Consider the following 16,581-nt stretch of genomic DNA (forward strand, 5'->3'; position numbering starts at 1 on the left):
AGTCCGCACTCCAGCATCCTCTGAGGAGTAAGGTTTAAGTACCAAATCAGAAAGAAGAGGAAGACACTGGCTACTGAACTCATTTATCCCTAGTGGGTAAAGAAGAGTGAAGGATTCTAGCTACAGCAGTTAGCCGCAAAATTGTAAATCATTTATGAGATGTGCACAGTAATTCCTATTTCAGATGACAGCTATAAAGTACAAGCAAAATGCCTAGTTTGCTCAAGAAACGTGAGTTGAAATTAAATGATTTGTGGCCAATACAAAAAGACATGAGCCCTGTGTCTGATATGATGGGTTGGAAGGCAGGTCTGTACGGAGGTTTCCTGCCCTGCACTCTAAATACACTGAGAGGCAGCATCCTAAGACTTTGTGTTGTCCCTCCAAGGTGTCAACTTGGCCAAAACCCACTCTCCAAACCAGTGCATTTAAGCCTGTTCTGGAAACCCTCCCAGTACCCCGATACGTGTCCAATGCGAAAAAGACAGTTCTACCCGCCAAAGACCCAGGTCCAAGGACCATATTCGGAGAAGGGAGTAGTGGCCTCTACTCAGAGTAAGCTGTTGTCGGGACCACTGCCAAGCCCTGGGGTCAGGCATTTGCCCATTCCTTTCCTTGGTCCAGAATGTAACTGTGGACATGGGGCCCGCCCACACAGGCTGCAGCCTCATGAAAGTCACGTTCTCTGTGTCTTCTCTGGTACTCTCTGCTGTTTTTAATTTTTGTTAAGATTCTACTTGCTACTTCATTACTCTCTGCATGGCAGAGCTGGCAAGCTCCCCTTGGCATAAGTATTTGATATACCAAAAACAGTAACAACAAGTCTCACAATGGAGAAGTTACTGGTGGCCACCTAAGCAAATCCATGAACAAAGGGAGGACAGTGCTATAGTGCTACTTTATTACTTTAAATTAACATTTTAAAATCATGACTTCCTTCCTACTTCATCTTTACAAAACTTTATGAATCAGGACTGGAGAGATAAAGTTTTGTAAAGATGAAGTAGGATGGTAAAAAAATAAATAAAATAAAAACATGACTTCCTTTAATTCTTGGAAACATTTACAGTAGTTTTAGAGTCTTTTGATTCCAACATAATATTCACTCACTCGGCTTCTACTGATTGTTCCCCACTCCTGGTAAGAGTGATACTTTTCTAAGTAACTTATTCCTTTGTAAAATAAAGACTGAAAACCTCTAAGTTGTTTGGCTGAGATGTCCCTGAATTATTTTTTATTTACTCTATTTCAGAAGTTGCTTCCTAGGGGCCATCCCTCATGTGAACAGTGCCTGACCAGAGCTGGGCTCCACTGCAGCAAGTAAGGTGTCCACCTCCTGGACTGAGCTGGGGCCTTGTAGAGTGTTAAGGCTGTCTTAATGCTTTTCTGCATGACTGGGTGAGGGTTTCTGGTCTTCTACAACTGTCTCATTGTCTCATTTCCAGGATCCAACCTGATTCTTGCTGCTTATTCCACCAGGACCCAAAACTTGTGCCGAAACAGCCAGACATCATTACCTGCTGGTGCTAGGGGCCCCAGCCAGGGCCTCTTCAGGGGCGACTCAGTTCCTGCTCTCCTGCCACTACCAACCAGCTGTCTCCCAAGACACCACAGCCCCAGGCGGGTTGCCTGGCCGGAGGTGCAGAGACTACAGCAACCTGCATGATGGGGATGTGATTGCAGGTGCCTTGGCCCCACAGTTAAGCGAGTTCTCAGCATCAGTCCAGAGCCTGCCGGGCCTGCATACTAATGGGCCCAAGGCTTCACCTGTCCTGATGCCCTCAGAACGTTGAGCAGAGAAGAGGTGGCTGCTGCAAATTGCTGTGTAGGCAGCGAGGAACAGTGCCTGACCAGAGCTGGGCTCCACCGCAGCAAGTAAGGTGTTGCCTTGGACCTGCCCAGAGCAGCTCCGCTGCAGCTGCCACTGTGCCTTCCCCATCCATGTCCCCAAAGCCACCAACAGGGGTGCAGGAGCAGGGAGAGAGGCCTTGCCTACGGGAAGCCAGTGCCCTGCAGGCCCCAGAAGCTGCCACCTCTCCCTCCAGAGAGCCAGGCCTGTTGTTTCTGGGCTACACATGGACCTGAGAGCTTGTCTCCCCTTGATTCATACACCTGTACTAGCTCCTCCTTCCTAGGGAGCCACTCCACATGGGAGCTTGTTTGGGTTTTGGTTCTTAGGGGCCCTTAGGCCCTAAGGAGTGTTCATGGATCCCAGGGGCCACTCCTGGTGCTCAGACTGCATGGCCCACAATTTCTTGCTTATCCCAGAGCCCCCAAAATGTCAAGGAGCCAGCCCAGGTCAGCCCCTGGTTGCCCATCCCTGGGGTTTGGAGCTGTGACCCAACACCCATACGAAGGGATAGTACGTGTCCCACTGTGGGGTGCCAGGGATTGGTGGAGAGGAGGAAGAGGAGGAGCTTCTGCCCCCATCTACCCACACCCGAACTCTGCCACTCTCAGCAAGAGCGTCCACACTGGACCCCAAACCAGGGCAGTGGGGTCCAAACCCCCCCACACCCCCTTCCCCAACTAGCCTCATGCCCTTCTCCCCGCCCCCCACCCCCAGGGCAGTGGGCCTCTGCATCCCAATGGGCAGGAAGCCATCTCTCCAATTGATGCACAGAGATTTTTAGGCTTTCAATCTTCAATTTCAACTCAAACTTCTCTTTGTGGGAGGGGGGCTCGGGGAGAGAAGGAAAGATTTTCCTGAACATACACAGCCTGGTTCAAAGTGAACTTCCTTGAGTCCCACGGTCTATAGTCCTGGAGTGATGGAGAGATTTCCTTAACGCTTCACTTACAGGGAATCACTTCAGATTACACATAATCATGGAGATCACAACACCTATAATTTTTTTCAGGGCTGCATTCATCTCTCAAAGCGTCATTCTTTTTCTCCTGATTGACCACCCTGCCCCCTCCCATCCTGTTAGAACAGGACAGAACAGTTTCCAAAGCATTTCGTAATGTTTTTCTCACTCTGGGAAGAACAAAGAGAGGTGTCTGCCCCCCTCCCCATCCCCACCACTTTCAGGCCATTACAAAGCTTTGTGGTGCAGGTGAACCCCAAGGGGCTGGCAGGGCTCACCCTTGCTCTCACTAGTGGCTTCACCAACCCACAGCCACCTCTGGGTTTCCTCTTGGCGACAATCAGACTCAGCTGCACTGAGAGGGCCACCTGCTGAGGGGTGTTCCTCAGAACACTAGGGAGAGAAACCAAGCAGGGTAGCTAGCCCGAGCAGACTGCCTCTGGCTCCTGGTTTCTTCTCTGCCTCCTCCAGGAGACTGAAATGTAACCCTGAGTGTTCACTTCTCATGACGAACTTTTGATGGTACGACACTTAAAAAACTATCAATTAGGGGCCGGAACGATAGTTCAGTGGGGAGGGCATTTGCCTTGCATGTGGCTCACCTGGGTTCGATCCCTGGCATCCCATATGGTCTCTGAGCACCATCAGGAGTAATTCCTGAGCCCAGAGTCAGGAGTAAACCCTGAACATCACCAGATGTGCCCCACCTCCCCCCAAAAAATCATTTGAAGGAGAATAAAAAACAAGTTCCTGCAGGTATTTCTGCTGCTGCCACCAGAGATGCATGAGTTCATCATACCAGTTTGTCCTGTGGCCTATCTCTGAGGTGGGTTCCTTGGCCCAACACTCAGACAGATCCCAGAATTCTGAATGCCTGCCACAACTCCCACTGGTTCTGAGAATCCCTGCAACACTCCCGATTGGGTCTTGTGCCTCCTGATGGGATGGAAGGCATTCATGCTTCACCACTCAGAAACCAGACAAGAAAGAGCCAGCAACTACAGAGGTACATGGCAGCTTGTGTTCACGTGGATGTCCAGGACAACACGAGAAACACACCAGGGCACCCAAAGGGGCAGCTTGTACACCTGTAACAGCCCCTTGCAGAGGTATGAGCTTCCCTCCTGCCGGGCAACCCCCTGAGCACTATGGCCTTCCTGTGCAGGGCTGGCTTCTCACCCAGGGCCACCTCAGCGATCTCAACCAAGTGCACAGCCTTTCTTTGTCCCTAGGACTGTCTTCTGGACTCTGGCCATGAGGCTGTGACAGCCTCCACCCTCTGACTGGTCCCAGGATTCACTCTTTGTCGTCACTCAGGTGAGTCACATGAACACGGGCAACTTGTTTGCTGAGTAAACTTGTCTTACTTTGAAGTGAGGTGGGAGATCATTTAAGTGTAAAATCTCAAGCCAAAGAGACTTCACAGGATCTCTTTTCATTCACTTCTGTCCACATGCAAATCACAGACATGTGAAGGAGGCACTATGACTCTAGTACCAATGCCCAACAGACCAAGCAAGCGTGGCTATTCCTGACTTGGGTGGGCCAGCCTCTTCTCCACGTCCAGGCTTTAGTACTTCAAGCTCTGGGGCGACAAGGTCTGTATTTCTGGACAAAATACCCAAAGGATCCTAACTGTGCAGCATCAAAACTCTTCACAAAATGGTGGAGGCTGTCACAGCCAAACCAATCAGGAGCATTGCAGGCAGTGAGGAGATTAACCCCCCCAGTGGGTTTCCCTGGACTGTCTAACTGGAGTTTCACCTTCAGTTTAAATAATAAATATCTCTTCCTCAGGGGCTGCAGTAGGATAGCAGATAAGGTGCTTACTTTGTGTGCAGCTGACTCTGGTTTCATTCCCAGCACCCTATCGGGTCACTTGAATCCCACCAGGTATGACCCCTGAGAATAGCCAAGAGTAAGCCCAAGCACTGGTGGGTGGGCCCCCAAATAAAAAAAATGATGAAGTCTGGCCTTAGCTCAAATCTCTCTGTGTCTCTCCCGCACTGGTAGTGCTGTTGATTAAATGAGGTGCAGAAAATCAGAGACAGGCCCCTAAAATACGGAACTGTGTGAAACCCAAAAGAAATAGATCTAGATGCCGCAAATGCTCCACCCCATCTTTACAGTCTTCTGAGGTGAATTAGGGACCCCTGAATATCACAGGCCCAGCAGAGGGCGCTCTGGCTGCAGATGTGGGAAAGCAACATAGGGGCCTGAGCTAGGCCACTGTGGAATGGGGACACAAGGCCCCTGCCTGCCAGCCCACCAGCACCCAGGGCCTCCTTCCAGGCCACAGGTGTCTCCCTCCAGGGTTTCCTGGTGCTTCACTAGTCCATACCCCCTGCCACATACTCCACGGGCACATCCCTGCCCTGGCACCATGAAGAGGCTGGTGAACAGGTCAGTGGATAAAAGAACTTTTCTAACTAAAGTTAGATAGGGAAGATTCCCTCTGCTGGCCAGGTATCACCTGGGAAAATAGATCCATCTCAGTCCATGAGGTCACTGAGTTTCATGTGACCTCCACAATGACATGCACAAGATGGTCATGGGACACGGAATACAGATGGTGTCACACCTGAGGTCCTTCTTGGTACTGCAGGGGTACCAAGGGGACAGTGACTAGGGGGCAGTGTGATATCCTGTCTGCCCAAATTACTCAGATCCTAAATGTGCATCCCCAAAGGGGCAGGTGAGGAGTCATGTGTGAAGATAAGCAAGAACAGAGGTGAACCAGCACGCAGGTGAAGGAGCACACAGGTGAGGGAGTGCACAGGTGACGGAACACACAGGTGAGCCAGCACCTAGGTGAGGGAGTGTGCAGTAAAGGAGCACACAGGAAGCACACAGCAAGGGAGCACACAGGTGAGGGAGTGCACAGGCAAGGGAGGGAGCATGCTGGTGAGGGAGCACACTCATGAGGGAGAGAGGGAGCATGCAGGGGAGGGAGGGAGCGTGCAGGGGAGGGAGCACAAAGTGAGGGAGCACACAGGTGAGGGAGGGAGCATGAAGGCGAGGGAGCACACAGAGAGCATGCAGTTTAAGGAGTACAAATTGAGGGAGCACATCGGTGAGGGAGGGAGCGTGCAGGTGAGCGAGCACACAGGAAAGGGAACTAGTGAGGGAGTGTGCAGGTGAGCCAGCACAACTGAAGAAGCACTCGGGTGAGGAAGTGTATGGGTGAAGGAGCGCACAGGTGAGCATGTTGGTGGACGGACGGCAGAGCACCCGTCGCCCCCTTCACCTGTGCTTATGCTTGTAACAGCTTCTTTCACAGGGTTTTCTTCTCTCCTGTTTCCTTTGCAGCTCCTTCCTGGACCTCGTGTGTCAAAAGTTGAAATTCTGAGACCCAGTTCTATGCAGCTTTCTCCAAAAGCGGGGTCCAGACTTGCTTTAGCTGCTGAGCACCAGAGCTGCCCCTGGGTCTGCCCCTGATTTTGGCCACCAGCAGAAAGCATGCTTTCAAAACAAACTTTATGTGGCTCCAAAGGTTAAATCCCTCTGCTACTGCCCTGGGGAGTGTGGGAATGAAGTTGGGTTTCAGGAGCCACCAGTCCTGCTCTGCCCCAGCAACCTCCCTGCAAACAGCATGTTGGAGCACCTGCAGCTTCCCCACCAGGGACAGCCACCAGCAAAGGCCCTCAATGACTTGTGATAAAGACAAGGTAAGGGTGGCAGGCTACAGATGCACTTAGCTTTTATTCCGAAAGGAGCCATACATGAGATAGTGAAAGTGATGGAAAAGTTTAATGAAATTTGTGGCCCTCATTAGCTGTATCTCACCAGGAAGTGATAGGAATTCTGGTAGAGAAATCAAGTTCATATGACTCATTTCCAGATTCCTGTGGGTTGTTATCCTCATTTCTAAATTCTAATTTGTGGCAGACTATCTTTAGACAGATAGCACATTTTTTCAGTATTCAGACATTTTAACACCCACATAGCAACAAGAATAAACTCTGATAGGACATTCAAAACCTATGGCTTCTGGATTTAATAAAGGCACAGTCTTTCATAACAAGTTTCCTTTACCAACAGTGTGTGTTAGACAAAGTGGGGAAGAAACCACTTTCGAACAAACTAAAGGGTGCTAGCTGTGGTAGGTCTGTAGCATAGACTGCTTTGTGATAGTTACTTTAAGTTAAAACATGAGGGAACAGTTCATGTTAGCCCATTTCAGAGGTTATATTTAACTCTCATGAATATGAATTAAACTAGAATAAACTAAAAACATTTAAGCTGTGAAGAATAATTGGAAATATATTTAAAATTTGTTTTAGGTTTTCAGGGACCATGGGCTGGAGCGATAGCACAGCGGTAGGGTGTTTGCCTTGCACAGAGCCGGCCTGGCCGAGCCAGGTTCGATTCCTCTGTCCCTCTCGGAGAGCCCGGCAAGCTACCGAGAGTATCTTGCCCGCATGGCAAAGCCTGGCAAGCTACCCATGATGTATTCAATATGACAAACACAGTAACAAGAAGTCTCACAATGGAGACGTTACTGGGCCTGCTTGAGCAAATCGATGAACAACGAGAGGACAGTGCAGTGCAGGGACCACACCAGCAGTGATCAGGTGCTACTCCTGGTTCTATGCTCAGGGATCACTCTGGGTGTTCAGGGGACCATATGTGGTATCAGGGATTGAATGGGATTAGCCACATGCAAGGCATATGCCCTACCCCCTGGACTATGTATTTACTTTTAAGGTAACACTGGTCTACGTCGTTATACATTTCAGAAGTGATTTTTCCACAATCCACTGAAAAGCTGTCATCTCACCCCACCACCATGTGCTGAAACGCCTCCACCTTGGTCTATGGAACCCCTCCACTTTCTGTGTCGCCTCAGCTCTGTATGCTCCTTTATTTTCCACACATGAGGGAGGTCATCCTGCATTGTCTTTCTCCTGCTGATTTGTTTCCATTAGCGTGACCCTTACAGATCCATCCATGATGTCACCAAAGACAAGATTTCATTTCCTACTGTCTAGGGGGTATTTCAGACACTGTATACAGACCACATTTCTTTATCCACTCATCTGTCAAAGGACCCTTGGGTGTTTCCAGACCCTGGATATTGTGAACACAGGTGAGCACAATGCTCAGCTTCTCTTTCCGCTTCTAGATGACACTAACACTGTTTCCCCGCTGTGAAATTTCACAAGCTCTTCTTCTCCCCCCTCCCCCGCCCCTTTTCCCTAGCCTTGTTCAATCCCTCCCCGTACAGCATAGTGATTTCTCTTCATGAGCTCTTCTATGTTCTAGAAATCTGCCCTGTGTCTGTGCGTGGTAGTGGATATTACACCCACCCCTCCCCACCCCCAATCCAGCGTCTTCTTATTCCAATGCAGGTGCATACTGCAGAGCAGAAATTTTCTAGTTTTGGAGCCAGAACGATAGTACAGAGGGTTGGGCATTTGTCTTGCATGCAACTGACCTGGGTTTGATCCCCAGCATCCATATAGTTCACTGAGCCTGCCAGGGTGATCCCTGAATGCAGAACCAGGAGTAAACCCTGAGCACTTCTGGGTGTGGCCCCAAAATGAAGCAAACAAGCAAAAAGATTCATGGGGCCAGAGTGATAGTATAGCAGGGAGGGTGCCTGTCTTGCATACAGCCAACCCTGGTTCGATTCATGGCATCCCATAGGGTAGCTGATTATCTTAATAACATAAATTCTTCCAGAAGCAGAGAATATCTTTCCATTATTTGTGTCTTCTATTTTTTCTTGTTGTGATACTCAGTGATGCTCAGGAGTTAGTCTTGGCAGTGCTTGGGGGATCATATGGGATGCTGGGGATTGCATCCAGTGTGTGTGTGGGGGGGGTCATGTGCAAGCCAAGTGCCCTACCTGCTATACTATCTTTCCACCCCCTTCTGTTAACCAGCTGCAAGGGAACACGATTCTACAAGCTCCTTTGCTCATCTATGTACTAAAGGGCATGTGTGGTGTGTCACCCCCAGAACCAAGGAGTACCAAGTAGTGCTGTGCTGGAGTGTCGGCCAAGGATACTTGTAGGCAGTCAGGCACTCCAGCCTCTGAACCGTCATCTACTGTTTAAAACTTTTTTTTTCTTTTTTTCTTTCTTTTTCTTTTTTTATTAGTGAAACACCATGAAGTACAGTTATAGACTTACAAATTTTGTGCTTGGGTTTCAGTTATACAATGATCAAGTACCCATCCCTCCACCAGTGCCCATCATCCACCACCGCGGGTCCCAGCATCCCCCCCACCCCCCATCTACCCCATCCCACCCTGCCTCTGTGGCAGGGTATTCCCCCTTGTTCTCTCTCTCTTATTTTGGGTACTGTGTTTTGAAAGAGAGGCATTGAGTGGCAATCATGTTTGGTCTATAGACTACTTTTAGCATGCTTTTCCCACCCTGGGAGGGTCCTCACAACACCCTTTACTTGGTGCTCTCTTCTCTCTCTGAGCTTCCTTTTCACCTAGCACGTGTGGCTGGCCTTCAAGTCATGGAGCAAAATTCCTGGTACTAACCTCAGCCATTCCTGGGTGTTAGTCTCCCTTTATGTTGCTTTATGTTCCCCAGATGAATGCAATCTTTCTGTGTCTATCCCGCTCTTTCTGACTCATTTCGCTTAACATGATACTTTCCATGTAGTACCACTTGTATGTAAATTTCATAACTTCATCTTTTCTAACTGCTACATAGTACTCCATTGTGTAAATGTACCAAAGTTTCTTTAACCAGTCATCTGCTCTTGGGCACTCAGGTTTTTTCCAGATTCTGGCTATTGTAAAGAGTGCTGCAATGAACAAACAATTGCAGATGTCACTTCGACTATACCTTTTTGCCTCTCTGGGATATATTCCCAGGAGTGCTATAGCTGGGTCAAATGGCAGATCAAATTCTAATTTTTTGAGAATCGTTCATACTGTTTTCCAAAAGGGTTGGACCAGCTGGCATTCCCACCAGCAGTGAAGGAGGGTCCCTTTCTCGCCACATCCGCGCCAGCACCGGTTGCTTTTGTTCTTGTGGATGTGGGCCAGTCTCTGTGGTGTGAAATGATATCTCATTGTGGTTTTGATCTGCATCTCTCTGATGATTAGTGATGTAGAGCATTTTCTCATGTGTCTTTTTGCCATTCGGATTTCTTCTTTGCGAAAGTTTCTGTTCATTTCCTCGCCCCATTTTTTGATGGGGTTGGGTGATTTCTTCTTGTGGAGTAAAACTTTTTTTTTTAAAGAGAAGAATATGCTGTGGTGAACTTGGAGGGTGTCAGGCTGCTCTTGGTGTGGTTGCAGCAGAATATCCTAGTAAAGGACTCTCCTGAGACCTGGGCAAGGCAAACAAGCTGTGGGCTCTAGCAGGAAACCTCCCTGCAACTTACTGCAGACACAATCACTGTCCCCACTTGCTCACAGACCTCATCAACAGAGGGGTGGTTTCTGCGACCACTCCACGGAGAAACACAAAACACGCTCTTTTGAGTCGCCTTGAGACAAGGAGACTACTGTCTACATCCTTGCTAAAGAAAAGCACTTTTTGGATGGCTGCACCATTTTGTTAGCCTCTTCCCAAAGCCCTTATTCTGGCTAAAATGAGCTACTAACCTTAAATCACACACTTCCTGTCAAGGGGCAATGTCTGTCTGTGACTCACTGCAGTACTGACTCAGAAGCTCCTCTCGCTGGCACCAACGCTTTCTGATACATCTTGGGTGCGAAGAGAAAAACACACCAAGTCTCACTGCATTTCTCAAGAAAGAGCCTGTCAAAATACGGCCCAACCAGAACCACAGAACTATGGAACCCAGGATGTGGGTACCAGGAGAAGTCGAGGGACTGCCCCTATTCTTCATGTGTAAGGGTGGGTCGTGAACCCTCAGTTCATACTCAAACGTCTCAGGAAGAGGATGGCAGCATACAAGCTTGCGTCACTACCCATGACCACCTTTCTCTGATCCCACCATCCTGAGGTCAGCTTCACAGCCTGGAGGAGAGTGACAAGCTGGCTGTCCAAGACCTGGGGCCATCACAGGCTACAGGTGCACGGGGGTCAGTGTGGGAAAGCCTGTGGCCTTCGAGTGGAGAAGCAGGTGAGGGTCATGGGGAACTGGGCAGGTGAGGCTAGAGGTCACCATGTGGGAGCTGAGTATACCATGCTTCCTGCAATGGGAAGGGTTCTGTCCACTGTGCACCTATAGGAGTGGGCTGTGTCCACTGTGCCTGCAGTATCATCTAAAGCCCAAAGCAGAGCCAGAGTTGCCCACTTTGCAGGTACATGGACCCTGCAGCCCGGTCATGCACATTTCTTGAGTTCTTTTACCTGCTGTCTCTGGGCTCTCCAGGTGGCACAAGGAGACCACAGAAATGCCATGTGCAACTTCCCCACAGGAAGTAACGCTGTGGGAGTGGCTGGGGAACAAGTAAGTTCCCGGTGCCCTTGACCACTGACCATGGACAGTCACACACACACTTTTAAGCTTCTCCAAGTGTGAAGAGTGAGTCCAACTGCACGCGCATGTATGTGCAGAAGCAGTACCGTGGAGGAGACTGGGTCACAAGCAAAATGCAGCAGTGGCTCAACAAGCACAACACTGGGTGGATGGGGAAGGGCACGGTGTGTGCTTGCTAAGTCAAGGCCAGAAACTGAAGCTCTCAGGGCTTGTGAAACTTAGATATAGATTTCAGAAACTGATCAGCACTATGAGGCATCCCATGACATCAAGATTTCAGTTATCAAAATTCCAAGTTTAGAAAAAGTTTGATTCTGTCGGCAGGTCATAGGAGCCAGTGTGGACTTTGGTACCAGAACCAGTGCCGGGCCTCCATGGCACATCCTGGTGGGTACAAGGGTGCCCCCTCCTCCCTGGGGGGATTTCCTAGGCCAGCTCTATCATGGCTGTCATGATACAAGAGAGCCCCAACACAGTCCCTCTGCATGCTGCACAAGTACCTGGGTGAGAAGCTGGTGTGGGGTGAGCTCATTGATCCAGCGTGTGTACCGCTCAGTGGAGTTAGGGGGGTCTCTCCTCACTTGGCAACCGATAATCTAAAACAACAAACAGAAATGCACTGAGGAAACTCACAGGGCAAGGACAGCTGGTCGGGACAATAGGGGACAATCCCAAACCCCACTGTGTCTGGGTCAGTTTTGGGAGAACTTTCTGGATAAAGCGGCAAGAATGAGGGGTGCTCAAGAAGGGACAGGTAGGGTCTGTCTCGCAGCAAATACTCCTCTGGAATAAAATACTCTCCCATGCTGCATTCAAACTGACCAAATTTCTGTGCTTCCATAACTTTCTTTGTGAATGTGAACTCTAGGGACCCACATTTATGCAGCACATAAGAACAGTCCCGCTTCTCAGCAAGGCTCTCAAGTCAGTCTCTAAGCAAGTGAGAGCTGCGGACCCCTGGCTGGCTGCCTCCCCCACCCCACTACACAGGCCTGCACAGTGCCACTGGGCAGGAAGCCCCGAGAGAAAGTGTTCATTCCTGCGTGTGAAATCCCCACCATCTCTGCCTGCAGGCCTGGGCCTCCTGCCTACCAACAGGATTCCCTTAGTACCGGAACATCTACACCTCCAGCCCTGTGATCTGGCCCTGTCCCAGCAGCAGCTGATCGCCAGAGCAGCCAGCAGCCCGCCTGCTGCTGAGGCTGGTGGGGAGGCAGGGCATGGCAAATCAGGCTTGAGGCAGCCTCTGATCCTGCCCTGCATGCTGGCTGTCCTGAGCTCCGAGCAGAGAACAGGGCTGCTGACCAACTATGTAGTCCCTCACAGCACAAGGGATGCTGGGAGGGAGGGTTCGGGGGTCAGACTCCCTCTGATCCCTTAGGGCACTTTCTCCAGCTCACTGAGTAACAGAGGGCTCCCATAGGGAGTCCATAGGGAGTCCACGGGAAGCCCACAGGGAGACCCCGGGAGTTCAGAGGGGGCCCACAGGGAGTTCAGCGGGAGCCCCCAGGGAGCCTACAAGGAATGCAGAGGAAACCCCCAAGGAGCCCACAGGGAGTTCAGAGGAAGCACCAAGGGAGCTCACAGGGGACCCCTAGGTTGCTCATAGGGAGTTCAGAGAGTCCACAGGGGGCTCACAAGAAGTTCAGAGGGAGTCCACAGGGGGCCACAGGGAGTTCAGAGGGAGTCCACAGGAGGCCCCATGTGGACCTCAGTGAGTCCATTGGGAAGCAACAGAATTGGTATGAGGACCAGCAGATCCTCACCAAGCTTTTTCGAAGTGGTGGCTTTTGCTTCCTCTCACTGGAAGGCTCATTGCAAATCTCCTAAATGACACAGGTTACAAGCAACAGAGGCTTTGGGCACTAAGTACAGATGCTATGTGCATGGGCCTCACACAGTGCCCTGCTTCTGGAGCTCATTAATTACAGTTTTCTCGGACCAAAGGGTGTGTGCTGGCCTATAGACAGAAGCTTTCTTCGGACCTAGGAGAAGCAGTTGGTGTAAGGTATGAACTGAATGAGCGACAGCATTTGTGTCAACAGGTGGAAATTTGTGTCTCGAATTTCCTGTGACTGTATCTGGGGTTCTTGTGTTCAGCAGACTGGACAGAGGAAGAAGAGCAGAATTGTGGAAGAAAGGACCTAGGGTTGTTGTTGCTGGCGGTGGTGGTAGGGGGACACACAGCCCAAAGGCCTTCTCTAGGGCCAAGACTGTATTCCATCTGCACTCTTTCTGATGGTGGGGCCATCACAAGCCACGTGCTCCCCACTGGTTCTCCAAACACCGTCCTCCAGCCAGCACTGGCTGTGAGGAAAGGCTGTTATCATGAGTGTACACCAAGGGCTCTAGGTCAACTTGGAATTGCCTGCATGGGTGTGAGTGTGGGGGCCTTCCAATGGCTCTAGGCCACACTGTCCAGTCCAATGTGTCCAGCAAAGGCCACAGAAAACAGAACCACCTTGTGCCATGCTGTGAGCCATGACATGCAGAGTCAGTGCACAGGGGAACATGGCTGGTTTGTGGCTAAGGTCAGGGCCATCATTACACAATTTGGAGCATCTGAATGGTGGCGGAAATGAGGTTCTGTGACATGTGGACAGGTTTTGGGCTTACCACCACTGCTGGTGGAACCTTTAGTCAGGGCCTACTGATATTTCCTCTTTCAGACCAGGGACCAACTCCATGAGGGAAGACTAAGACCAGAGAGTGGAGGAGGCAGTAGTACTCTAAATACCCGTCCTCTGGTTGTCAAGAGGAGGGGTTGCAGGGGACTGTGACAAGGACATGCTACAGTGGTGCATGAGCTGTAGCCAGGCCAGCAAGCCATAAGCACATCAGCTGCCATCGGGCACACACAGCAGCACGTTAAGGAGCGGGAGAGGGAAATGAGAGGGAGAGGGAAAGAGGGAGAGGGAGAGAAAGAGAGGGAGAGGGAGAGGCTGCCATAGAGGCAGGTGGGGGTGGTGGTGGGAGGGAAACTGGGGACATTGGTGGTGGGAAATGAAGCTATCATGTTGGAACATTGTATGACTGAAAACCAATCATGAACAACTTTGTAACTAAAAAATAAATAAATAACTGAGTTTTTTAAAAAAGTCCTCCTACATGAATGTTAAGGACTTGTTTATGTTGATATGACAAACTTAAGGATTCAAGTCCAACTGAAATACAGGGCCAAAGACTGCAGCCTCAGACTGGGGACTGGTCTCACCGTGCAGACAAGGGTTGGGAACAGGGTCCAGTGCAGACTTGGATGCCACGTGGCTTGATGGAGAGCAGCTGACTAATCCAAAACTCAAAGTCCTGGCTAATGGAAGAAAAACAATTGCACCTGGGAAGAACAGATATCCACTGACTTCTAGAGGAATCTTGCCCCAAGGAAGTGTGCTCTGAGCTCTTGTGAACAACTACTAGAGTGCCCGTGAGGGCCTGCTCACAGAGCCACTTTTGTCCACAAATTGCTTTTCCTTTGTCAAACACTTATCTTCACTGCCAACTTGTGCTTTCACATCCAGCTGCACAACTTGTAAAAAGCTAACTGGAAAAAAAAGAAACCAAAACCAGACCATGCCCATCTGAAAGCACTAAGAACTCCTGAAAACAAGGGGTCTGCTCTCCCTGAAGGGGAATGCCAGAGACCAGCAGTCGGTTGCCCCTGACCTGGGGTCTTACCATACACTGACTCTATATACACTAGGAAAAAGATCTCAAACATCTTAGTCTTCCTGTGGGAAGGACCCAGTACTCACACTTGTTGGGTGCTGGACAGCTGCTTCGTACTGCAGCCTCACCCTCTGAGGCATCATCACATCGTCCTGCAATGAGAAACACACCTTAAACTCAGGTGAAGTTGGACCCACAAACCCAGGTGTACAAAGGCAGGGAGACCACCCACCCACAAACCCAGGTGAGTGCTCAAAGGTTCAGGACCGCAGCTTCTCACATACTTTATCATCCAGTAATGAGCCCTGTACCAAACTGTCTTCTGGGAGAAGGCATCTCATGTCTTTCTAGAACCCTCACTGCAAGTACCTATTTTGGTTGACCTCAAAAATACTTGGAAAACCAATGAAGTTGCTGCTCATGACAGAAATATTTTCTCACCATTCACAAAAAACCCTCACTTGTACTATTATTGATCAGAATCTTCTGTCTTTGTGGACAGAGTTGCTAATAATACCTCTATTTTGTACCCAAGGAAGTCACAATTGGGAAACTCATTCCAAGTTTTAGAGCCATTAGAGTGAGGGTTAAAATTTGAGCACAGACTTAACTGAGAACTCCAGGATACAGCTCAAGGGTCTATAAGAAATGGCGCTCAGAAATCCCCAGCTCTCATAAACACTCCACTACTGATAGATCACTTCCTCAGCTGGATATGTGAGTGAAGAACAACATTAGCAGGCACAAAGAGAATAATGAAGGCCTCCACCACACTGACCAACAAGCCAAGAAATTCAAGGGTGAATGCCATGACACACATTCAAGACACAAAATGAAGAGCATAACAGGTACTCAAACCCACAGCACTCACAGTGACTCCATTCACTGTGTTCTCCCAGGCTATTTCCAAGAGGAAACACTGCTGAAAGATTGGAGAATAAAATGCAGAGCTTTTACCAATAAGTGAGATGTGTGCCTGCTGCTGGGCTATCATCCTTACCACTTTCCATAGGTTGCCTGGCCAGTCTGTCAACACCATCCTGAGGAAAGGCCAACTCTGGACCAGGTCCACAAGCTCATTGCTGGTGCCAAATACAAGGAGTTGGTTTGAACAGAAGCCAGCTGCTGGCATCTGAGAGGCACAGGAAAGGGGTCAAAGGAAAGACTCAAAGGCTGTGAAGGCTGAATTACAGAAACTCAGGGTCTTCATGTTAAGCCATTACCCTAGAGTGTACTAGAGCTGAACCCTTCCTCCTACACAAAGGAAGATGCAAAAGCATTTATGCTTGTTCGTACAAAATAAAGACCCCCGATTGCTAAAATATTCTTGGCAACTGAGGGAAAAGAATATTTGACGTATCACCAAAAAAATAATATTACTTCAAAATGTAATATTGTTTCCTTTCCAACCATTCAAATTTGTAAGAAGCCACGCCCACCTCCCATAGTCACTGCCATTTATGAACTCATTGATCCGGACCACAGATCCTTTACAATCATTCAAATTTTGGGTAGAGAAAAAGCTAACTAGTCAAAGAATTCCAGTTAAAATTTGAGTTAAGTTCCCCCAGTCTCGGCCACCCAGGGGTCACACCCATAAGCCACCTTCTGCTGGCGCCAGTTAATCTCATCATCGGCCACCATCCAGATCACACAGCTTTTTCTCCTGGAAGGGAGCATAACA

At 49.5% G+C, this 16,581-nt stretch overlaps 1 protein-coding gene across 4 annotated transcripts in view; it reads right to left on the bottom strand.

Annotated features, from left to right (window-relative positions):
* B3GNTL1 (UDP-GlcNAc:betaGal beta-1,3-N-acetylglucosaminyltransferase like 1) overlaps positions 1 to 16,581 on the bottom strand; it is a 70,201-nt gene that overhangs the window by 18,179 nt on the left and 35,441 nt on the right. For all 4 annotated transcript variants that reach the window (XM_056115267.1, XM_056115269.1, XM_056115266.1 and 1 more), the window contains exons 5-6: positions 14,984 to 15,049; positions 11,732 to 11,827 (exon numbers count right to left, since the gene is read on the bottom strand). In XM_056115267.1, coding sequence (XP_055971242.1) covers positions 11,732 to 11,827; positions 14,984 to 15,049 — 162 coding nt within the window. The remainder of the gene's footprint in view (positions 1 to 11,731; positions 11,828 to 14,983; positions 15,050 to 16,581) is intronic.

Source organism: Sorex fumeus, unplaced genomic scaffold (assembly GCF_029834395.1).
Source record: "Sorex fumeus unplaced genomic scaffold, SorFum_2.1 ptg000029l, whole genome shotgun sequence".
Classification (NCBI taxonomy): domain Eukaryota; kingdom Metazoa; phylum Chordata; class Mammalia; order Eulipotyphla; family Soricidae; genus Sorex; species Sorex fumeus.